At 38.6% G+C, this 25,012-nt stretch overlaps 1 protein-coding gene across 1 annotated transcript in view; it reads left to right on the top strand.

Moving 5' to 3' along the window:
• Positions 1–13,872: 13,872 nt before the first annotated feature.
• SNTG2 (syntrophin gamma 2) overlaps positions 13,873–25,012 on the top strand; it is a 209,788-nt gene continuing 198,648 nt past the window's right edge. Inside the window, exon 1 of the mRNA XM_041419899.1 lies at positions 13,873–13,944. Within this exon, the coding sequence (XP_041275833.1) occupies positions 13,873–13,944 (72 nt within the window). The remainder of the gene's footprint in view (positions 13,945–25,012) is intronic.

Here is a 25,012-nt window from a genome sequence, read left to right as displayed (position 1 = left end):
ATTCTCTTTGTCAACGACCATGTCCAGGCAATGGGAGCTAGATGGGATAGTATGTCCACAGAAAATATCTGCTTAAATCACAGAGGCAATCTTGCCTGGGGTGACTACTTAACTATGCTAGCCAACATGATGACAACTCGTGATGTTTCTTTTAATATCCAGATTGTTTTAAATCTACATAGTTTAGAGGCCTATTTGTAAATTTCTGTAAGGCACATTAATTTAGTTTATTCAAATTAATACACTATGTCAGCAGTGGTAGAATGTGGAAAATGGAAAAATGACAACTGGCCATTAACTCCTAAATCTAAATTGTAATTCCCACTGAACTGTGATAATGTCAGTAAATGAACACAGAAACCCAAAAATATTTTTCAAAAGTAACACTGAAATTTCAAGAGGAGAGACCTGTTCATACTTTTTTTAACCATGAAAGGCTTATTTGAAGATAAATTGTAAGAAATGTTAATATTAAATTTATTAACTGTAATATTATAGTATACCTTGCTCCCAAACAGAACCCCTGGAAGTTTTATCACCAATATTATAACCACTTACTCAAAAGTCTAAAGTCTTGCACCTGGAAAGACCTACCTGTCTGTGGAGCAGCTCTGTGGAAAGGGACCCGGGGGTCCTGGGGATGACCAGCTCAGCGTGACTGGTGCTGCTGTGGCACAGAGAGCCAGCAGGGCACTGGGCTGCATCAACAAGGGCACCTCCACAGGGACACAGAAGTCATTGTCCCACTCAGTGCTTGTCAGGCCACACCTGGAACACGGTGCTCGGTTCAGGCTCACACTATGCAGAAACATGTAGACCAGTTGGAAAGGGTCCAGATAAAGGCCAAAAAGGTGATCCAAGAACTGAAATTTTGTCAAGGAAGGTGTAAATAGATGATCCTCAGGTCCCTTCCAACCTGGTGTTCTATGATTCTATGAAAAGAGTAATAGCACAAATTAGACACAAGCCTTCACAATTCACAACATAATTTGCAGATTGAAACAGACATACTACCAATGGTACACACAAAACTGGGCTTGCAAATTAGAGACTCCTTTTAAAAATTTGGCCCATTTTAAAATCTCTTCATACTATTCTAGTTTCATTAATTTTATTAGAATTGTCTAATACTATTTGTTTCTAATATTATTTTTTTTCTAATTTTTTTTCTAAAATGTTTCTAATACAGAAAATAATAGTTCCCTCCAAAACTTTTTGATAAAAAGAGAGTAGCAGCTGATCATTGGCTTCAGATTTTTAGTTAGAGGTAGAAGATGGATCCTTTAACAAATGAGAACAGTTTCAAATACAAAGGAGTGGGTTAGGGAAACAAAACTTGAAAATTTTAGTTGTAGTTTGCTTTGAAGTTCTTAGATTTAAGTGATCTTGAAACACAAGCAGGGAAAAAAATCATGAACCGGGTTACGATATGTTGGAACTATGGTTGAGCTTCCCTGCTATGATACAATGAAGAAATATGCTTGACTATGATAGATATCTTTACATTAGAGGAAAAGCTGGGGCTGTCGGTTTTGGTTTTCTTCTGTCTTGTTTTTAAAAAAGCATCTGACCTTTCTATAAGAAGACAGTCTTTGTGTCTTGAACTTTATGGAAACACTGAGGCTCCTGTTATGCTATAAATAATATGCTTTTGAGAACAAGTTTTTCTCAGTTTAAAACTAAAATTTTTTCTGAGTACATCAAAGCACTTGGCATATGTTGATATCAACTCTTTCCAGTAAAATATTTACTTAATAGGTTAATTATGAAAGCACTAATTATTCTATATGTCTGTAAGGCAAACTGCTTCTGTCTGGAAAAGCTTTATAATTCTGACCTAGTGAGGCATTTCTGTCAGGAACTAAAAATTAACATACAAATTCACTGAACCATTAGCGAACTTTGATGTTTAAATTCTTTCTGCTATGAAATGGGATGATTTTTTATTTCATGAGTAATCTTTGATGTTGGCAGTTACACAAATAAATTAGGAAAATCCCAGTGACAGGAATAGTGTTGATGAATTACCGTATTGCATGAATAGTTTCTTACAAGTGCAGAAGACTTATCAGTACAAATAAATTTATGGTTAATGTAAATTCTTGCTAAACTAACCTGGGCAGGTAGGTTGCCTAATCACTACCCTATAGCTACAGATATATAGGGAAATAGTTTCACAGACATGGCTTTTTAGGAGGTGACTTATCATTTCTTTGAAGTGGTGATCTCTGTTTCATTCAGTATCATATTTTTTAACTTAAATACCAGTTGCAGAAAATACAGTTCAGAGCAGCAAGATTCTTCAGCTTTTTTTTTTTTCTGTTGTGCTGTTAAAAGCCATAACCCAACACCTTGGTTTTGCCTCAAGCATTTTTATTAAATTGTCTAATATTTATAAGCCTTAAGTAACATCTCATTATAATTCATCTCATGCTTCCTATGAAACACTGTAAAACTGGAGATGGCCTGTGGTCAAATGCTGTACAGGGGAGAGGACAGAAAACAGGTCTCTCTTGTCTTCCGAATTATCTTCCTAATCAAGAGGAGGACACAGTTTATGCTTTTAGGTCGTCATAAAGCTTCAGAAAATCTTATAGGTTTAGTAATCAAAGGTCTTTGAACTGAGATGACATTAACCATGAACTGTTCTCACTCATCTGCTCCCAGCACTGGGTTGTTCCTGTGGATCCTTGCTCCTACCACAGAGGGAAGCAATAAGAAAATTTCAGGATCTTTTCACTTTCTCACAAGAGAGCTGCAAGGAAAAAAAAAATACACCTACATCAGAGTTTTAGTTTGGATAAATTTTTGAAGTGCATCTCCTCATTTGCCATGGTTGGGTTGGCACTGTGGAGTGAACTCTCAGTGCTTAAACTGCCTTTGGGTATTCTTCCAGGATAATGATGATGTGTTGTCTGGAAATAAATTGAAAGGCTGGAGTATTCAGCTCAGGAGGCCAGATAAAAATTACTTTCCTTGAAACACGCATTGTGTAGGCATAAGGTCCTCACACCACTTCTCTCTTTCTGTATCACATTTTTGAACCATACTAATTACATTATTGCTTGGGTAGTCATAGTTGATAAATTAAAAGAGTGATGCAATATTAGGGTATATTTTGGGTTGGCTGCTTGGTTTTTATTTTCAGCATTTCGAGTGTTTTGTTTCCTGGGACAAACTCAAATAATTTGTCTCAAGTTTTGATTTATGAGGGATTTACAAGAAATGCTGGCTTTGGAGACTGTATCTGCTGTATCTGCTACCCCAGCAGCTCATTCTCCTTACCAGGTAATTTTTAACATTGATTTGTTCATGGATGTAGTCTACAGCACAAGTCATGAGGTAGCACACATAGGAGGGGTGTGAAAGTTTCTTAATCAACTGCCAAAATAAAAACATTCCTCCCTGAGTTTTGAATGAATCATATGACTTTATCTGGTGATTCATCCTATTTAACATTATTTTTTTACTCTTAAACTTTAAACAGCCTGAGCTAATGCCTCTTCTTTTTATATAATCTATTGCTGATTTTTTCCCATTCTACCACAAATGTAAAACCTCGGGCACTGCCTCAAACCAGATTAGTTTCTGTACTAGTAAATGGAATAAGTGTCTTGAGCTAATTCTGTTAATTATGTCCTGAAGTTAGTTTTATTTCTCAATATTTCTAGTTTGTTTGTCCCAAAACACTTCTCTAATAAAAACTAAGCCTAATTATATGAGGGGAAATAGTGGAAAGATAATAAGCTGTCTGCCCACTGACACTTAAGAAGTCAATGACACTTTTCTAAGAGAGCTTTCTTTGTTATTCTTCTTCAGCTCTCCTTGCACTGCAATGTTATTTTCTCAACCCACCCTTACATATCAGACAAAAATTCCAATTCAAATTTGATACAGTTTCATTACTGTGTATTAATACCTGAATTGTAGCCTCCTTTCTTGCTCTTTGTGAGAGCCTAGATCTGAATTTCACTTTGTTTCGCACACTGAAATATGTTTGGAGTCTCTGAGTCTTTTTGAGCTATTCAGTAACCTAGATTGTTTCTCAAGTTCTATACTTTATAATAAAACATAATGTTAAAATATTCTGTACTGAAAATAGCATTAAAATAGTTCATTTTAAAGTTCACATTCCTTTTTCTTGATGCTGCTTTTCTCTGGTCATAATTAACAGTGGTATCTTCAGGGCCAAAAATATATTTGAGCTTTTGAAAAACACTTTCTATTTACATCACAAAAATAATGCAGGTACACATATCACTGCATTCTTTCTAAATATTGCAATAGAAAACTAAAGCAGTTCCTTAATTTATAGAACCTAAAATAGAATAGTTCACTTTCAAAGGAGAAGAAACAAAAATAAATAGAATGAAGGATACTAGAAGCAAGTAAACCAACAAACAAAAAAGACCTGTCAACCCTTTTGCAGAAATACTTTTTTTGCTTACTATACAAATAGCAGCCCATACAATCCTCTTTCATTCTTCAATAGATAAAGTTTAAGTAAAAAAGAACTCTATTTATATTAATTATCTCTTGCCCAAATGATCCTCTTGCATAAAAAATTTAAAATGTATTTTGCAATACAACCTTGGTGAGTGGAGAATTTCGAATTTCACAGCTGATTTTTTTACAGTGTACAGCCTATCTATATATATATATATATATATATATAATTGCATTGAATTTCAGATACAACTAAAACCATACATGCCAACTGGTATCAAAAATAGAAGGAGGCTGACAATTGGTAAGAAGCCACAAAAGTTAATGATGATTACAAGAAAAATTAGAAGAATTCAATGTCATGACTGATCAATTAAAGTAGGTATAAAACATGACATAATAGTTATATACAGATTATTTTATCTAAGTGATTGTCCCTGCTTAATAAGAACTAGATCTGAGCATATGGAGAAGAGGCTGTTGACCTGATCAGAATAGTAACAGCATTTTTACACAAAGTAGGACATTTCCAGCTGGACCTGCATCTCATTGAAGCTCATTATAAACTCCTTTGGACATAGATGTTAATAAGTATTTAGAGCAAATAGCTCACCTTTGACAGAAAGAGTAGCAACTGAATCAGTGGCTAGTTTTTGGTACTGTCTTTCAGTACACTAAAACAAAACTGTTAAGAAAATCTAAGGGGAATTAATGTAACAAGTCTTTTATTGAATATGCCAGTTGATAAAAGAAATCACAAAAATGTGTGTATGGGGAAACAGGTACTAGGATTATAGACATACTTCTATATATTGACTAAGACTTCTGCTGTGATATGCACTCAAAATTGCATCTAATCCCTACCTCTACTACATAAATCCTACCTGGGATTTAGAAAACTCACATAATTTTACATTCCTCATACAGGGTATTTGTAGCATACTAGATACTGGTCTTGCACTTGAACTGGTAAAAGTCTGAGAACATAAACTAATTTAAAATACTCAAAATTTCAGCAGGCCCTTTCTGCCTGATAGTATAAACAAATATATATATGACATCAAATATAAATGACATCAAAGTCATTTATACTTTACATAGTTTTGGTTGAATAACTACCTTCACTGAGGTACTAAGGTCCTTTGGGACATACTGGGCCTACAGTATTTTAAAGTCATCTAAACCAAATGCATCTTGTTTGCATGCAATTTATTTTGGTAGCTCCACACATGCATCCCCAATTACTACTAGTGCAAAACATTTTAGTGCCTTCAATTGGCATTTAGCTTTTTGGTCTTTACCTCACTTTAGAGAAAAAGCCTGTTCCACATAATGACAGCCTCCCCTTCCCCCACCAAACCAGGACTGAACTGGGTCATCCAGGTGTGCCTGGGTAAATGTGGATGTGAGACAGAGTGAATCTCCTAGAAACTTCTTCAGAAATCCTAATTCAGCAGGGTTTTATTTCTACTTTCCTTCCCCCTTTTTATATTTTATCCCCTGGATAGGACTATAGGGTTTAATTCCTTATCTCTTTGACCTTTCACATCTACCCTGTAAATTCAGAACTACTCTACTCTAGCGAAGAAGAATAACACTGTTGCTTGGCTAAGAACATTTAAAAGGAATTCTTCAGATTACTCCTTCTCATCAACAGCACAAACTTTCCACACCTCAGTCTCAGCTTCCTCTCCCTCTCAAATTTTCATGTCCTCTCAGTAACATTTGCCCACACTGTCTTCATACACCACCACTGTGTTGCATTAATCACAAGCAATTTGTTTTGGCTTAACAGAACACTCATCATATGCAGAGCCATGAATTTATTAGTAGTCTAATTAGTGTTTTGGCAGCCTAATACAACAAAGACATATATTAATCCAGTTACAACAATACTAACACGTATTCCAAATTACCCAATCATTGCTAATCCCCATTAATTTGATTTTTTCAGTTGTGTGCTGACTTTTTGCAATCTAACCCTCTCCCATGACCTTCAGGATACTAAATGATCCTCAGTCCAGAAAAGGAAGGGTTTGCACTGAGTCACCAGTGACCTGAGTTCTTCGCTGAGAAGTCTGTTCTTGCTGTTCTCTCTGCTCTTGGGTCTTAGGTTTACTTTATACAGGTGCCTTCGATTGACTTGTCTCTTCCTATTACCTTCAGGTTAGTTATACAACAACCACCCAGTTTTTCATAGCTGCACTTCCTGAGGCCACACATACAACTGCAATCAGTGCTAAGCTAATGCAAAACCCATTGCAGTGGGGCAACAGCCTCTTATGCCACTTTGCTGTTACACACCCACAGTTACCCAAGACATCAGTGAAAATTCCTCAAGTCAGTTGTTAAGTTTATTAGAAGGTCTGTGGTCAAGGTATAGAAAAAAAACCACTGGTTGCTTTTGTTTAGGTTCACTTAATACTTGCAATTAATTCCTCTGTAAAGAGAGGCAATTAGCTTAATCAGCACTTTGTCCAATCTATGACTATGACTGAATATGTAGAAAAAAAATAAGATTTAAAATAACTTGGTATGTAAATGTGTATTAAAAATTAATTTTATATGAAGATTTTGCATATTTTTCCTATATCTTTAATACTCAAGTATGACTCTAAACCTTAGGAGATTAAAAGCTAGAGAAAAACTGGTTTAAAACAATATTTTGTGGTGCCAGAACACAGAGAAAACTTTTGTACTGTTATAGAAAGATGAGCGAAAAGGAATATTACCACTGCAATGAACATTTTCTTGTATTTTCTAGTCTATTTTCCATGGGGACTATTAAGAATATACTCTCCTAGCATTTTCCAGGCAATAAAACCAGCAATAAAATTCTTACTTTCTTCTAATGGTCCACTTTACTTTTTTTTCTCAACAAAGTATGTCTGTCTCAAATGAAACTCCTTTAAAATTAGCTATAAATTGATTCAAAGTAGTATAAGGATGGGATGGGATGGGATGGGATGGGATGGGATGGGACAAGACGGGACGGGACGGGATGGGATGGGATAGGAATGCAGCTACTGGAACAATTCAAGAACTATATTGTAGCCTTGCTTTTGATAATGAGTTACTCACAAATGAAGAAAAATCCATAAAAATCATGTCCATCTGTAATGACATTATTAATACACAAGGCTATGGAGTTTTTGACAGAAGTTGGCTATGAATCATGCACACATAAGTTCCTATCTGATTTATTTATTTTTGACACAAACCACATAACATTGCCTTGGTTCATTGATACAACTTACTAGTGTTTTGACATGTAATCATGTTCGCTTTCTTTGTGAAACACTTTTTCTTTCTTAATTAAATGAGTCTTGGTTACTTTCAAATTTTTATTGGATAAGAGAGATTTTGGTCAAGTAATATTGAAGCACAAATAAAAAATCTATGCGAACAAACTGTGTGATATGATAAATAGCTCACAGTGATGCTTATGCATTGGTTGCCAAATGTAATGAGCAGAAACCAGTGTGAAACAGAAAGCTAAAAAGAGCATCACATCCTATCTCAGTGAGACAGGCACTTCCCAAGAAGCAGGGACTTCTATATTCTACTGCCTCCTCCCACAACTGGCAACTATTTTCGTGTCAAGCAGTTTCTAAAACTGAGTAATGACTGTAGGTTTCCAGAACTTATTTCTTCCCCCTCTCACAAGGTGAATACTTGTTTGTGCTTCCTTTGGCCATGAAATACCATATTCCCTTTTGCATATTGGCAGAGCTTCCACAGAATGTCTTGGCACATTTCTGTCTGCAAAGAACCAGCACACACAAAATACTCAAGTTTGCAGAACATCAGCTCCTCCGCTTGGCAGTACAAGGCAGATTTCAAGGACAGGCAAGAATGAATGTTTTATCAGCAGCTTTAAGAAGCAGGACTAAAATACTATTTGGTTCCACAGTGCCATTTAGTCAATTGCTTGCCACTTGCTACTTTTCCTCAGGTGGTGATAAGCACTGGAAGTCTACATTGATGTTTTCAGTGTTATCAAAACTGTCTGATTTTGAACAATACATACTGATCAGTTCAATGGTCCTCTGTAAACACCCACTGGGAATATATCTTTTAGATGTCCACTCACTCAGTTACCCATTTCTGATCATCTTTTGTAATAACTTGCTCAGGACAGCAGTGATGAGTTTGCTGCCTTGAATAGCCTGGGATGCTGAACTCCTGATTGATGCAGTCAATACTCACTCGTGTGATAGTGACAGCCAAAATATTACTGGCTTGCCCTAGCCAATCCTTAACTTTGGCAGCAGGGTGCCCTGGTAACATGTACCTATGCCTCAATAAGGGGTGGGGAAAGACAGTTCAGCAAACTTTTCAACAGTGTCTCCCCCAAGCTGCTCAAGCCACCTGCCCCAAAGGATGAGACGCTTACTTCTAACATCCTTTTTCAATGAACAGTTGTTTAAGGAAAGTTTTTGTTTGTTTCTTTGACATATAGCAGTCTCTTCCTTTCCTTTAATGTTAGACAATTTTACTGACTCTTTCCAGTTTGCTACTGTCATATTTACAGTTACAGTTTTTTACCCTACTGAATGAATTGAAGAAGTTTCCGGGGCAACTTATAGGGTATTTGATGCACATTATAGTTTGGAAGAGCAAGGGAATGTTGGTCTTTTGAAGAAAAAGAATATATCTGTGAAATTTTAGTGATTTACCAGTGTGTATTTTAAGAAGACTCAAATATTACTGTCCTCTGATAGGCTGTCCAGTTGTTATTTCCTGTAATTTACCCCTTATTCCTGATGACACAATAAAAATGGCAAATGGAGAGCAGATTGAGATAGGTATCTAAGGCTGATAGTCAGCATACTAGTGCCTTCCTTACTCTTCCTAAGTTGGAGAATACAGGTGGCTGCATGGCAGCATCCTCATCAGGATAGGCAGCAGTTTCCTTGAGACATTTGTCATTTTTATAACGCCTTGCCTATAATTTCCAAGTAAAAAACTTCTTTTTCTAGTTGATTGACTTTGGCTGACTTCCAGACATCCACCAAAAGCTGATCTCTCATTCCCCTTTGCAGCCGGACTGGGGAGAGATAATACAACAAAGAGTTCATAGTTTGAGATAAGGACAGGGAGACATCACTCATCAAATACTGTAACAGGCAAAACTAGCCTATTAGACATACTAAATTTGTTGCTAACAAAATCAGAGCATGATAATGTGAAGTAAAATAAGACCTTAGAAACACCTTCCTCCGACCCCTCCCTTCTTCCCAGCTCTATCTCCTCCCCCCAGCAGTGCAAGGATATAGGAATGGGGGGTTATGGTCAGTTTATTACCCATTATTTTGCCTCTCTCCACAGGTCTGCAGGTCCCTGCCAGGACCCTGCTCCAGCACGGGCCTCCCACACGGTCACAGCCTCCTCTCAGGCATCCACCTGCTCCAATCTGGGTCTCCTCCGTCGGCTGCAGGTGGATCTCTGCATCCCTGTGGATCCCCATGGGGTGCAGGGGCACAGCTGCCTCACCATGGGCTGCCCCATGGGCTGCAGGGGAATCTCAGCTCTGGTGCCTGGAGCAGCTCCTGCCCCTCCTTCTCCACTGACCCTGGTGTCTGCAGAGCCTCTGAGAGTTCCTCTCATGTTCTCATCCCGCCCTGCTCCAGCCACAATTACACCTGCACAATCACTTTTCTTTTTCTTCTTCTTAACTCTGTTATCTCATAGGTGTTACCACCATTTCTGATTGGCCCAGCCTTGGCCAGGGGCACATCCATCCTGGAGCTGCCTGGCATTGGCTCTGCTGGACACAGAGGAAGCTTCTGGCAGATGCTCACAGGAGCCACACTTGAAGACCCCCACTACCAAAGCTTGGCTATGCAAACCCAAAATACTTCAAAAAGTATTCTTTGCTTCCCCATACCTTTGATCTCTTCCCACAACACAAAATTAAATGGTGGAGCATTTATTTTGTTAGTAAAATATTAGGTGCAATGAAGTTCACAAAGCAACTAAGTTTTACAAAAGGCTTCCTTCCTGATTAATACAGAAAATATTAACATCAAAAAACTAACATGGCATCTGCAAATTTTGGGGTTTGTATTAAGACAACAAATGCACTTCAATAGCTTTGTGAAGGCTCTTGTATTGACAGAGCTATGTTTTAATTTCTGCATACCTACATTTCCTGGAAAACCAAATTATACTCTTTCATTCACCTCTCTGGAAAAAATCCTTATCCTTGCTATCATAGTAAAATAAATTATTTTTTGTTTTAGTGCTAATAGTCTTCTGTTTCTATTCTGAGCCATGTATCATCTGTGTGTGTGTGCTCATATGTACTAATGCAAAGCATCTCTATGAAAATAGAGTAAACAAAGCCAGGTCTGTAATACGATACCTTCCAGATTCAGCAATTTGCATCTGCTTTCATGCATGCTGATTTTATTCAAATCTTTTGCACAATTTTCAATTTTCCTGTTGTGAGCCAAGTCAGATCTGAGCGAAACTTGGCAATTATCTACTGTAACACCCCAAAATAATGAGTTTGGCTTAAAGTCATCTTATTGAAAGCATTCCGCATTGTCTGGAACTGCCATCTTTTTGCATCATTACTTTCTTGATATTTTGTAGATTTTAATAAAATTTTCAAATAATTGCCTTATTTCAAATTATAGGATTTAATGTAATCCAGAAAAACAAAAATTCTCATCACTAAAATAGCTATGTGACAGCTATTTCCCATTTCATAAATGGGATAAATGGCAAAAGCAAAAGATTTTGCAGGATCAAAGATGCAGTAAAACTGAAAAAGTACAAAAAGAAGAAAGGGAAAAATGCATATATGCTTTCAGCTAGTAACAAACTGAATGGACAAGATATCAACTCCTAAAGAAACTCATGGGTTTCTTAAGCTATTAAACCAAATCACTCCTTGAAATAAAGCATAGATGAGGCTATCACAAATTTGCTTAGCTCAAGTAAAAATATTTATTTTTTCCTAATCCTTCCCCAAATTATATGTACCCACTTACATTCAGTACAGCAAAGCCATAGGAAAATATGATTCACTGAAGGGCATTTCTAATCCCAAAAATAAATTAACATAAATAGTTCCTTGGCTGTCTGAGTCTATCCAGTTTCTGATGAATTCCAGAAATAATTTATATAATTGTCAGTGTTAAGATATGCCACTCAGGAAGTCATATATTGTGTACAAGGCTTAATTATATCTACTGACAAAGATTTTTAAGTTTAAAAAGCACAGCTTGTAGGTAAAGAGAAACATTCTAGAAAGTAAATTCTTTCTATTTTACTTATCTCTGCCAGTAATTTCCCATATATATTCTCTGTACATTATCATACAGCTGTCATTTATATTATATTTACATTAACTTGTATATCCACTTTTTAATCCCCACTTATATGCCATATTCATAAAGAAGAACCATGAGAAGCAATGCTGGATGAGGTAACAAGTTTGTAGTCACAGGAAAACTATTACCAATACTAGCAAATACCTTCCAGGACTGCTGCTGTTATTTGCTGGTCCCTGGCAACTCCCACGGAGCCTGGAGCAGCCCACCTCCAAAGCGAGCGCAGCTCATCTGTGCTGCTTTGCTTTCTTTGGCTGTCTTTAGCCTGAAGCAGACTCGTACCTCTCACAGTGTCTGCATGCACCTAAGTCTGGATGGTCATGTGGGGCAGTGGCCCAGTCTCATCTCTTCCAACACTTCACACTGGTGTGTTGTCATGCACTTTTCTACAGGCATGGAGTGAGAAAAATGCCTTTTCATGCACAGGATGGATTGGGGCAGATTGGCTTGAGTGCGAACGCCAGCTCTTTAGCAGAATGGGTTGAACTCCACACCTCTGTGCATGGTAAAGAAAATAACTCAGGCACAGGTGGAGGGCCCCGTGAACCACTGGAGAACAAATGAAATCCCACAGCAAACTGCCCTCTTGTCCACCCCTCCCCATCTTCTCCAGGGCTCTGGAAAATCAAACAGCAAACAGGGATGATGTCAGGTATTTTTTGACCAGGAAAACCTGGGAAGCGAAGAATTTATTCTAGGGTAAAATATAGCAGTGACAACCAATATTTTTATGGATTTACCTCCAAGAGAAAGATGATGAATGTTTCTTTCCGGCTTTACTCATGCACTTTATGGGGGAAAAAACCCCAATTTTAAAAGTAACTTTATAAAAAGTCTAGCCAATAGTCCAGTCATACTTTATCTATTTGTGCATGACAAAGGTAGAGGTAACAAAAGGGAACAGAGATGCCTTTTCAAATTACATTTAGGTAAGAAAACAGAAGAGTACGTGCATGAAGCACATATTTTTAAATCAACTGATAGGAAAAAGTAAAAGCTTTCCCTTCTCTCTCCTCAAGAGTCAAAACATATGTCTCCTAATAAAGTAGTATGTGAAGGACCAGGATGAACTTCTTTGCCTTAGGATCAGCTTCAACAATGCTATCACTGGACTTCAAGAAGCTCCCCCAAAACTGATAGCCTGGGCCACGGACCATGGTCAGGAATTGGATGAAAGCTAAAGATGCATGGGGGAAAAAAGAAAAAAAATCTCATGACAATGTTTAGGTGCTATCACTGGACTTCAAGAAGCTCCCCCAAAACTGATAGCCTGGGCCACGGACCATGGTCAGGAATTGGATGAAAGCTAAAGATGCATGGGGGAAAAAAAAAAAAAAAAAATCTCATGACAAAGTTTAGGACTGGGGCTTTTCCTGGCCAGGTGTTACACAATGCCAAGGGTACCAAGAATACTCGAGGGATGTCAAACTCCTCTTGGTTTTGATTCAGACATCAGCGAGCGAGGGCTATGCGCGGCTGCCGCTTGTGACCCAACACAAGGCGCAACTGCCTGCTACGGGCGCGGACAAGGCGAGAGGGGCTGCGCTCGGAGCGGCAGCACCCTCACCCCCACAGCCCCGCCACGTCGGTCACCTTCCCCAGCAGCAGCGCCCCTGCCCCAGCGGAGCGCGGGAGGCCGGAGCCCCCGCCCGCCTTTGCCCCGCGGGGCGGCGCGGGCGGGCCGAGCGGAGCCGTGCGGTGTCGGGGAGGAGCGCGGCAGCGCTCGCAGGAGCACCCAGAGCTCGGCTGTCGGGATGCGGCCGCGGAGGGGAGGGGAGCGGGAACGGCGGCACCTTCCCCCAGCGAAGAGCCAAGTTAAATAGCCAGCACCACGCCGCTGCCTTCCTCTTCCCTCCCGGCTCCGAGCCCTCGGCGAACACCCCCGTGCCATCCCGCCTCGCCCGGCCGCGGGCGGCGGAGGGCAGCGCGGAGCCAGCCTGCCCCGCGGAGCCAGCCTGCCCCGCGGAGCCGGGACGCCGCCGCTGCGGGGAGGGGCGGGCGCTTGGGAGTCGGTGCCGGAGGCGCCGCTTCCCGCCGAGCCGCCCGACTGAGAGAGAGGACTACGCCAGCTGCATGGGAGGAGATGAGCGTGGCGGGGAAGCAGCCTCCTCCAGCACCGCTCGAACGGCCCGGCAGCCTCCTCGTCCCCACCTGGGCAAGTACCGCTCCCCCTGAGCCCGTCCCGGAGCCAACTCCCGCGGCGGGGCGGGGGTGGGGAGGGTCCCGCCGGCGGCGCTGCCCTGAGGGCGGGAGGGAGGCGCCTGCGGGAGGGACGGCGAGCGGGGCGGCGCGGGCTCGGGCTCGGGCTCGGGCTCGGGCTCGGGCTCGGGCTCGGGCTCGGGCTCGGGCTGCCGGCGGAGCTCGCCGGGACGAGGGGGCAGCTGCCGCGGCTCCCCGGGCGGGACGGGTGCATCCCGCCTCCCTCCCGCAGCCGGGCGGCACCGGGGCTCGAGCGCGGCCGGGCGGGACCTGTCCCGGTTGATCCTGCCGCGATTTTCAGCGCGCCGTGACAGGCAGCAGCGTGAGGGTCGAGTTTCCCGGGGACCGCGCTGAATCACTCAGTTTGAAACCCAGCTGCAAGCCGGCGATGATAAATTTAAAAAAGGAAAAAAAAGCACAACAACAACAAAACACCATAGGTCAGTTACTTGAATGTATTTAGCACCTCATGCACTTTTAGGAGAAGCCCGTGAGGGAGTTAGAAAATAACTTGCTACTTCACGGCAGCGTATTTGGCAAATCATTCATGAGTGATGCCCTCTGACGGCGATTCTCCGCTGTCCTGGTTTATATAAAATGTAGGAGGTCTGCCCTGCGGACCTTTTAAAATCATTACAGACTCTGTGGTTTAACACGCCGCTCTTCTTGGCATGTAAAGTTGTTTTGTTGAAGCGTCATTGCAATCGTTTTCGATCATCAGCTAAAAAATTATTCATTGTATTTATATAAAATATGTAGCAGTGCTAAAATAAACTTCCCCCCCCCATCCTTCGAGCTGTTTCGGTGACCACAACCTTGCAATTTTTAAAAGAAAAACTGTGTTTATCTTCCTGATGTTTTATCCAGGGTGTTGTTTAGAAGGTGCCTCAGCTGCATGAAAGCTGACTTAAGAGACATGTTCTCCCTCACAGTGAATTTGTAACTACTTCAAGCTTCTGTAATCATAAAAATGAAAGTAATATTTGAAAATTCAAGTGTAGAAGAAAAGGGTATAGAGGATACCTGTCATCATAAGGATGTATGACAGTTGCACATAAATCTGTGGAAACAAACTGTTGTCTTGTCTGAGAAGATTTCACAGCCTGTATTTGCATCTGTCTTCTGACTGTGTGTGAGGAGATGCATAGTTTTAACCTTTGAGCTTTTAGAATTTCTATAATTCAAAAAGAAATAATGGAATTAAGCCTACTGTGGAATACTCTGTGTTTTAAAGTTGTTTCGCAGTTCTTAATTTGTAAGACCTGTTCAGGAACTGCAAAAATATTCTGTGCAGCAATTATCTAAAATGTTAACAGCTGAGTAGGTTGTATGGCAGTTCAGGATATTTCAGTGTTAAAGGTGAGGGATAATCATTATAAATAGGTGAAATTTATGACTGGTATTCTTGTAGTTGTGCCAAATGTGTATGTTTAACATACATAGACATGCCATTTCTGCTGCTACTCATGGGATTTCTGCCTGGGACCAAACTAGGCACTTCATGAATGGTGAACTGACCTCTTGGACAAGAGCTATAGGAACTAAAGGCTTGTGACTACACAATTTACCTTGACTAGATGAAAAAGAGTGCTATGAATCTAAGGCTTTGGCAAGCTGCCTGTTTCCAACAAACAGACAAATTTAGCCTCACTTTCCTGGCTATTTCTGATAGAGGTATGTGATTGAAAAAAGGAATTAATAGTGTAAGTTAAAAAAGCAATTTAGACTCAAGTTCAACAGGGACATGATACAGCAGTAATTTATTTAGGTGAGTTCATAATTACTTGGCTCCCCAGATATGTCACATACTAAACTTTGAAGAAAATTGTGCTCAAAATGTATTGAAAAATAAAAACTTGATTTATAATTCACAGTGTGACAGGTGCTTGACTTGCATCTTCTTAAGTTATTTAGCAGTATTGGAATCTAGACCTGTTTACCTTGTTAAAAGAAAAATGTGTATTTTAATGTCTGTGTATTGACTGTGTGCACATTTTTCTCAGAAACAAGATATAATAGTAGTTAGTGTTTACTAAATGTTGCTTGCTCAGTCAATTAAACTGTTTGGGATTCTGGTAGCTAGACAATATTAATACTAAAAGATAGATGGGATGTCTTTTTAGGTTTTTTTCTCTTCAGAAGGATAGCAGTTAAATACTACCCCCTGGAAAACACCTCAGCATACTTTCAAATTAAAGACAATTCTAGATTTGGAATACAATACTAATTTGTTTTGCATGCATGTATTGATATGTATCTATATCAATGTATCTATAAACTTCTTGAAGTGCAGTTGTTTATGTTCAGTTCTGTAGAACTGAAGTTTCAGTCAGACTTTGTCTTTAATGTTTTGCCAATCTCAGTGTCATGAAACACCTGTTTCATTCAGTATCACATACGGATTCTTATTAATCTGATTTCAAAAATCAGTATATGTTTCCTCTATCTGTAGTGAACTTTTTGTTCTAATTTTTCATATAATCATTTCCACCCTTTGCCTTTGGAAATACTCAAGGGGTCATATCTCTTAGTAATTGTTACTATGTTAGAGCGCTTGTGCCATGTTCTTACATGGATTTTATGGTCTCATTGGTCTAGTATGCATTAGGTACTGTGGTTTTCATTGTGTTGCTAGAAACTTGGAAGGGAATGGTAACGTAAGAGGCACTTGTACTGTTGATACACCACGATTTTATGTACAGTACAATGTACAACAATTTTATGTACAACTGTACAGTGTACAATTCATTGCTATGTAGAAATAGACTTTTTTGTGGTTTTGGGGTTTTTTTTTTTGTTTTGTTGTTTATTTTTTTAAATAGGGAGTATTATTTTAAACTTGTGCTTATTATGTGTTGTAAATCCAATTTTCTACTAGCTTCCATACAAAACCAGAAAAAGATCAATAGGTAGACTGTTTCTTTTTTCAGCAGAAACCCAAAGAAAAAAAGCCAGCAACATGAAACTTTTTTGGATAGCACTCTTCTCTGCAGTTACCCAAATTATGTACTCAAAAAGAAGGGCAAGTGCAGCACAGGCAGATTTTCCTTTCCTCCTCTCGGTTTTCCCTGTGTCTGTGTGATTTAGGCACTTGCTTAGAGATGCTAGTATAAATATCTATCTTTTTTTTTTTTGGAAAGAGGTCCTGGGTCATTGATGTTTCTTCAGCATTTGGCACCCACCTACGCTGAAGCTTCCTGAAAGTGAACACTAGGTGTCATGTTACCACAAGCCTCGATGTCTTGTCTTCTCCCTATGTTTTCAGGGTCAACAATTAATCTTGGAGGTTTTGTAAAATAGATGACCACCATTTTATTCCACACCAGTATTTTAGTAAGTCTGGAATCCATTCAGTCATACTGTTTGTTACTGTCAGAAGTTTCAATTTTCCTGTGATTTTTATGAGAAGTTATCAGTACTGAGGTGGCATGGATTTCAAGATTGTTTCCAAGATATGTCTATGCCACAATACAAATCAATAGGAGATACTTACTAATTGAAGCTTTTTCTCACAGATACTAATTTTCTATTAAAATTCCTTGCTTCTTAAAAGCTGATTTCAGAAACTTTTGCTGTAAAGTGAACAGAATTTATCTTCTGATTTGGGGATGGCAAACAAAACAGATGGTGGAGCTTCATGACAGGGAGGAGGTGTCTGTGTACTCTGTTGTGTGAAGCCTAATAATTACTTTCTAGTGTAAATCTTTTTTGTCTTCCTGCTTATTTGGGAAAATGTTTTTTCCCCCAAAAAAATCAGTGAAATTAATAGTTTCAAGATCCTATTAAAGACTTTGCCAAACAGTTACTAAATATCAGAGTGATCAGATGTTTCATTTTGCTTCACTTGGCTTCCTTGCTTTCACAAACCAAATCTGATATGGCTTTTACCTGTAAATATCTTCATGAAAACTCTTATCAAAGTGATAAAAAAACATATTCAAGCTTATGGCTTTAATATCTTAATGGAAATAAGACTTGTGCCCACCTGCTGCTCAGAAAAAGGAGAGCATTGGTATTCCTTTTACACCTCAGATCTGTGTTTCATATTGTAGGCAGGTTTTTTTCTGATGCTTTAAACATTTCATGAGATGAATATAAATAGAATCACTTTCACTTGAGAGTTCAGAGACAACTTAGAATAGAAATGGTAGTAGAGGTCAGCAGAAAGGAACAGAGCATGACCATGTTCCTACAAAACTGACACCTATTATTGCTGGTCAGTGGCATCACAATAATGGAGACAGCAAACACAAATCAGATTCACTCAGGTTAAAAGGGACCTTGGGATGTCCACAAATGTAGCCTTCCCCTGAAAGCAGTGACCGTGTGGAATTCAGATTGAGTTGCTCAGGTCTTTTCCCAGTGCATCTTTAAAACCTCCAAGGATGGATACTGCTCAGCCTCTCTGTGCAAGCTGCTCCCTGCTGGGCTGTTTTCCTGGTGAACTGTGGGTGTGCTGGTAGCTTCTCCCTCGAAGCCTTAGGTCCGGCCTGGCTTACTCAGCCACTTCTCACAGGGAAGTGCTTCAGCCCCTGGTCCATTTCAGTAGGCTTTGAATGGGACTTGCTCTCATTTGTCAGAGTGTTTCTTGTGTTGCAGGGCCCAAACATGTCTGCAGTGTAGTGAGTGCCAAGCAAAGGGAAATGATTGCATGGATTGCTCTCTCTTCTGGCTAATGCTGTCAGCATTTGTGGCTGGCATCATGCACTGGTGACTCCTGCCCATCAGGACAGAAGGACCCCTGCTTCTTTTCAGTATATACTCTTTCCCACACCTCACCTGCCCCCTCTCTCCTGCCACATCTCAGGGAGAAATCTGAAGGTTTTAAAAAGCAGATGGCCAGTTTAAGTGCCTCTTCTTGTCCTCCTTTTGTTGAGAGTGAATGCAGAACTCCAGGGAAATTTAGCAGATCATTGCACTTTCTTTTTGGTGTGCTTCTTGACATTTTTTGGATTTTTTTCACCACCGAAAGGAAGAAAATACTCTTGCTGACTTTCTCCTGAAATTAAGATTCATTTACTATAAGAACTGCGTGTTAAACTGGTTGGAACAATTTAGTGGACTTACTCATCCTTCACATTACAGATGAAGCTGACCGTTAAAGCCAACTGAGGTCCATGATTGTGTTTCACTACAGACACTCTTTGTCAGTAATACTCTTACAGCAATTCTGATCTAAATTTTATTGGTCTGTTTTCTTTGAAAAAGGGAAGCTGATTCTACTCTATTGAGCTCTTCTGTACCTGCTTGTCTGAACTTTCTGTCTGAAGAACAGCATGACTCCAGTGAGAGCTGCCATACTGGAACCCTTCTGCCACTCTTTATTTATGTATATCAACAGGCAGATTTCTATAATGAGATTTACAAACTCTCTAAAGGATATAACCTTGAAGAGCTGGAACCCTTTATCACAATCTAATCAATATTATCTCATTTATCATCTCCTTGTGAAGTTCAGGTTGTGTAGGGACAAAATGCACTTCTCATATTTAGAGAAGTTGTGGGCAGAAAAATCAATGCAAAACATCGGGGGGTTTTGTACTGTGTTTAAAGAGGCATTGTACATGCTTGTGCTGTATGATACTCTAAAATCATTACCCTTATAATGCTTCCCTCCACCAGGCCAAACTTGAATGACAGTTTCATAACTCTTGTTTTGTGATTTTTACCTTTGCAGAGCTTATCTGAGAAATTTAAGTCACCAGATGATTAAAAGCTAAGGAGAAACCTTTCCCTAAACAGGCAAGTTCTGTGTAATGCCATTTGCTGTTCAAAGTGCATCTATAGTAGCTTTTATTCATGGGTGCTTAACATCCTTACTGTAAACACAGTGACTTCCCAGAGTCAGAGTGGCTGAATTCCATAGCGCTTCCTTGACTGAAACCAGTAGTTAGAGTGAGGTGCAGCAGACAGGCTTAAATGATTTGTTGAGGACCACAGAAGCAGTCTTACCCGGGGCTGGAATCAAAACCTTTTGGTGTCAAATCTGTATCATCAGCTCTTGATGATTTTTCCATGCCACAAAACAATAGTTTGTTGGTTTTACCTTTTGTTGGGAATTCTTGTTTATGGCCAGGTTTTGCAGGAGGCCTGACTACAATGGAATGAGCTGAAATGGGGCTCAGAGTGGCTCAGCCTCTATTTTGTGGTGTCTGTTCTCACACAGCCAGTAAAAAAACAGTGAGTTGGCTACACTGTGCTTGCTGGTGGGCAGCATGTCTACAGTGATACAACAGTGGTTCTTACTCACTGATGTTAATATCTATCTGTACACCAGAGAAAATGTACATAGTAATGTGGTAAGTTTCAAACTTCACTCTGTGAAGTGGGTGTGTGTTACTGTTCCTACTTTTATCAGTGGAAAAACTGAAGGAAAGAGATTTCAGTTAAGGTTTTGAGTTGGTTTTGGGGTTTTCTTTGTGAATTTGGATTGAGGAAATTGTCTTTCAGTACTTTACATTTTGTGAATACCTGACAAAACTTCCCCATACATTATGTAGAGAATGTTTTTCAAAGTTTTCTTTTGTATCTCAATTAGATTTCTTTTTTCCTCTCTCAATATCACTCGCTATCCTCTCCTGTCTAGTAACAGATGTAGTAATGAGATTTGGACAAATCTCATTCATTTAACTAATTGGCTGCTGCTACTTGTCTAACTAAGGACAAATATATTTAGGATTACCATGAACACGGGTACATCATGTTACAATATGTAACAAGAAAAATAGAGGAGAACAAAAATACACATTCAAAACGAAATGGGAGATAGTAAAGTATATTATTTTTTTAACCTCTATAGAAGCTGTGTTTTTCCTCTAGGTATATGTGCAAATAGTAAGTTTATTGGAGGAAAGTGTCAGAAGAATTGATCTCATATGGGATAGCATGAGGACACATGCATATTTGAAAGCTGTTTGTCACAAGTGTGTTGCCATCTTCCCCTCCAGCAAGCCTGTTAAATCAACAGGCAAAGGGATTGGTTTTTTGTTTGTTTCACTGGCTGCAGCTATGACATAGATACTGCAAGGAAATTCATGGGCACATCTTTCCATACAAATCCTGTCTTAACAGTATTAAGTCACAATTTTAGAAAGGCTTTAGGAATTACTCAGAGATGTTGTTGCATTAATAAAATGCTAGTGTCTTCTGTACCAGTAAAATGCTTACTTCAAGCAGGCATTGCAATCTTATTTTATGTCATGTGTCTTTTCCTCTCTTTCTCAAACTATCCTGCTGTTTTTGGCATTGTAAATGCAGCATTTAGATGTTCTTCTGCCACCCTTCATGAGCCCTGATGGAGCAGCAATATAAGGATATGCAGTAATCTGTGCTGTGTGCTCATTTCCAGAATACAGTTGAAGCGTCATTAAGCATGTTTCCAGTTCAGTCTGACAGTATTGTTTTGTGATATAGCTATTGCTCTTTATAAAATCTCCTCTTTTTCTAGTTTTGAAAGAGTAGTTATCAGTTGTATCGTCACACAGTTTTATGCAACTATTTATTGTACTTTCATTAAGAGATGAATTATTTGCTAAGGCATCTGGTGCATCATATGGTTCATATGCTGGGTGTGCTAAACAGAATGCTCTTTTTTAATAATAAGGGAAAAAATACTCCACATAAAAGGATTAGACTTCCTAGTGTGCTTTGAAGAGTAACTTTACTGTTCTAAAATCTCCAAGCCTGTTTCACAGGATTTTGTGATCATTAAAGGAATCTTTGATTCTAGTGGAACATGTGTGTATAACTGTATGTGTCTGTATTCATAATATCTAAAAAATAGAGGGGTAAAAAAGACCTTATTCTCTGACAAAAGCTGTATTATACATGGGCTAACTATATGATACTTTTTCTACTTCTGTGACCGATAATCACAGAAGTATGTGTTATAGTAGTACCATTTACAATTTATAAGGCAAGAAATTTTTATTCTTATTATCTATAGAAATTGTATGTCCTCCAAGGTTATCAAACATTAAACAAAAACCTTCTCAGTCTCCAGATAACCTGTAGTCAATAGATATACTTCAGCCCACTGAATCTAACTCTACACAAACATCCAATTTCTTTCATATATTTAAGACAAACTTCACACTCATTTTACATTAGAAAATTATTGAAATGTACTGTAGATGAAATCACCAACTGGCATTAATTTAAGGCTGATTTACCACTTCATTCCATAGTATCATTTCCATAATGTCAAGGGAAGGATGGCAGAAATTGTATATGGGCTAATTTATTCACTGGTTAGAGTTACACATCTTTGCTCCCAATCAAATAAAATTTAATACAAAACTTTCTACTTATAAAGTTTCAGAAGTTGAGACTTAAATCTATTCAGCATACCTTCCATTTACAAAAAAAAATTTGTTTCTTCCTTGAAATTAGACATTTAGGAGTTTTAACAGCTGTAGGTTTTTTTGTTAAACAGGACATTAACAAAAGCATGGCTTGTCACAACTGTGTTTAACAATCAAAGCTGGGGATGTAGCGGAATGTGTTGTTCTCAAAGGACTTTGAAAAGCAACATTTTTTTCAGAAAACATGCTTAATCCAATAAGAAAGCTGCCTGCTTTAAGCATATTTGGCTTTGAAATAGGTGGACACTCCTAAAGGTAGATGGTTTAAGAAGATGGCCCAGGAAGAAAATATGAAGTCTGAGTTGTCAAAATCACAGAATTAACTAGGTTGGAAAAGACCTTTGAGGTCATGAAGGCTGTGACCTCACACGACCTTGTCAACAAGACCATGCCACTGAGTGCCACACCCAGTCTTTTCTTAAACACCTTCTGGGATGGTGACTCCACCACCTTCCTGGGCAGCCCATTCCAACCCCCAATCACCCTTTCTGTGAAAAAACTTCCTCCTAATGTCCAACCTAAACCTCTCCTGCTGCTTAAGACTGTGTCCTCTCATCTTTAAAATGCTACCACAACAACCTAGTGGTTCAATTTACACTGATACAGTTTTAATCTGATTTGCATGCATAATCCCAAGAAGCTTTCTGTTATTTATGACAGTGTCAGATGACATAAATTTTAGCTTGAAGGAATGCTTCGTTCTTCATACTTTTACTACCTGTAATTAAACCTTTTGAATAAGAAAACAAAAATTAGATTTGTAATTCTTCCTGAGGGCAGTCTTGTAGCAGTTGGACCCATCTGTGACTAAATCTTCAAGAACATTCCTTTCAAATGTCAGTAAAGAAGAAAAAAAATGTGTAATATTTTACTGACAGTAAGGAAAAAACCCAAACCAACCACAGCTGACAAGCTGACTTGATATAGTGATTTTTTATAATTTCTTCAACTTTTAGTTTATTGTGACTAATTGTGCTTATGTGCTATTCTGCCTATTTACTCCTCTAATTCTGTACTTCACTAGTTTGTGCTCTTTCTTCATAGTCTTTACTGTAGATCTAATAAAAATAAATCAGACTTTCTCATTAGTAGAAATTAGAAGAATACATGTACTCTTGTAGGTCCTCCATTTGTCCTCCATTCAGTTAACAAAAAAATGAACAGAAGATTTTTTTTTCCCTACAGTCAGAAACATTATAGGGTAGTTTTAAAAAGAAAATGGATGTGAAAAGGGTGAGTAGGTAGACAGGTGTTGCCTAGACCTCAGGGTGTACAGGGTTGGTTTTAATGGGTTATTTGTATTTTCATGTAATAGAGAAAGTCCATACTTACATCTCTGCTATCTCTGTTTCTTCTTTGCATCTTTTAGCAGTTTGACAGACCTTTATGAATGTTGCTGAGCTTAACTCAGTGTCAACCTGCTGAAGTTTTCATAACAAAAAATACCTAAATGTAGTAAACCTGCTTGAGTTGACTCTAATTCTCATAATACCAGTGTCATTTTAATCTGACCAGGCTCAACCTAATTCTGTTTTGTAAAAATCTCTTGCTTCATCAATTTATAGCATAAATGAAGACTTCGTCTTTTAAAATTTATAAAATTTCTCCTCTATTAGTCCAATATGTGATTCATTGCCAAGTGCCACAAGGAAGTACAGAGAGTGCTTCATGTATAATTTTAAGCAATTAGTGTTAGCATTGTCTGCTTGGGAAAACTATAAAAAATGGTTTTTTTTGTAAGGCAGACTATTCTAACTTAAAACAATTACGGCTTAGCCCAGCATATTTATCAGAACTAAAAAATAAAACTAAAACAAATCCACCAACCTACTGCCATAGTTTATGGCACTGAGGTGTGAGATTAACATAATGATGTTCTATAAATTCCTTTTGGATGGAATTTATAATTGGTAAAACGTAGATTGTTTTGCAGAGAATCATTATTTTTTAAGTATTTCTGTGAAACTTTGGCAAATAGAGGCCAGCCAAGAGAGTATTATCAACATAAATTGAAAAACTCTTGTCCTATGGAGAAGGGACCTTTTTTATTTAAATTAAATAATCAAAACATTCTCCAAAATGAAAGATGAGGAAACATTATTTAGGTCTATGAATAATATTTCTCTGTAACTGACTAGTCTGACTATAATCTCTGGTTCTATTTGTGGTGTTGATGTTTCATTAGGAGGGCTTTTGCTCACTGACAATTAATTATCTTACATTTAATTGGATGTGACTTGAAAGAATAATCAAAGCAGTATTCTGTGTTTTCTATATGTAATCTGCAAGAAATACTGAAAAGTATTTTCTTACTTAAATATAATGGAAAATTGTCATCTCGAACATTATTGCACAGAATAAAAAATTAGACACACTAGTTATACATTGCAGTCTAAACAGTCTTTCATCAGCTTGCTTGATATTTACAGATCAGATATCTTGTGGAACTAATTAATGTTCTTATGTGAAATTAAGGTGCTTTCACTAATGACTTCTGCAGATACTTTTTATGACTGTTTCATTTAATTGGAACATAACACCTTGCCTTAGTTTTTCAAGACTTAATAGTTTTCAACTTTTCCACTGGTGGTCCAGGATAACCTATGACTTAAAGGTCTAGTCCTGCTTGGGATATGGGAGTTTCGTTGGATGTCGAGTAAC

This window comes from Onychostruthus taczanowskii, unplaced genomic scaffold, assembly GCF_017590055.1.
Source record: "Onychostruthus taczanowskii isolate IOZ18803 unplaced genomic scaffold, ASM1759005v1 scaffold11, whole genome shotgun sequence".
Classification (NCBI taxonomy): Eukaryota; Metazoa; Chordata; class Aves; order Passeriformes; family Passeridae; genus Onychostruthus; species Onychostruthus taczanowskii.
This window is presented reverse-complemented; position numbering and strand designations above follow the sequence as displayed.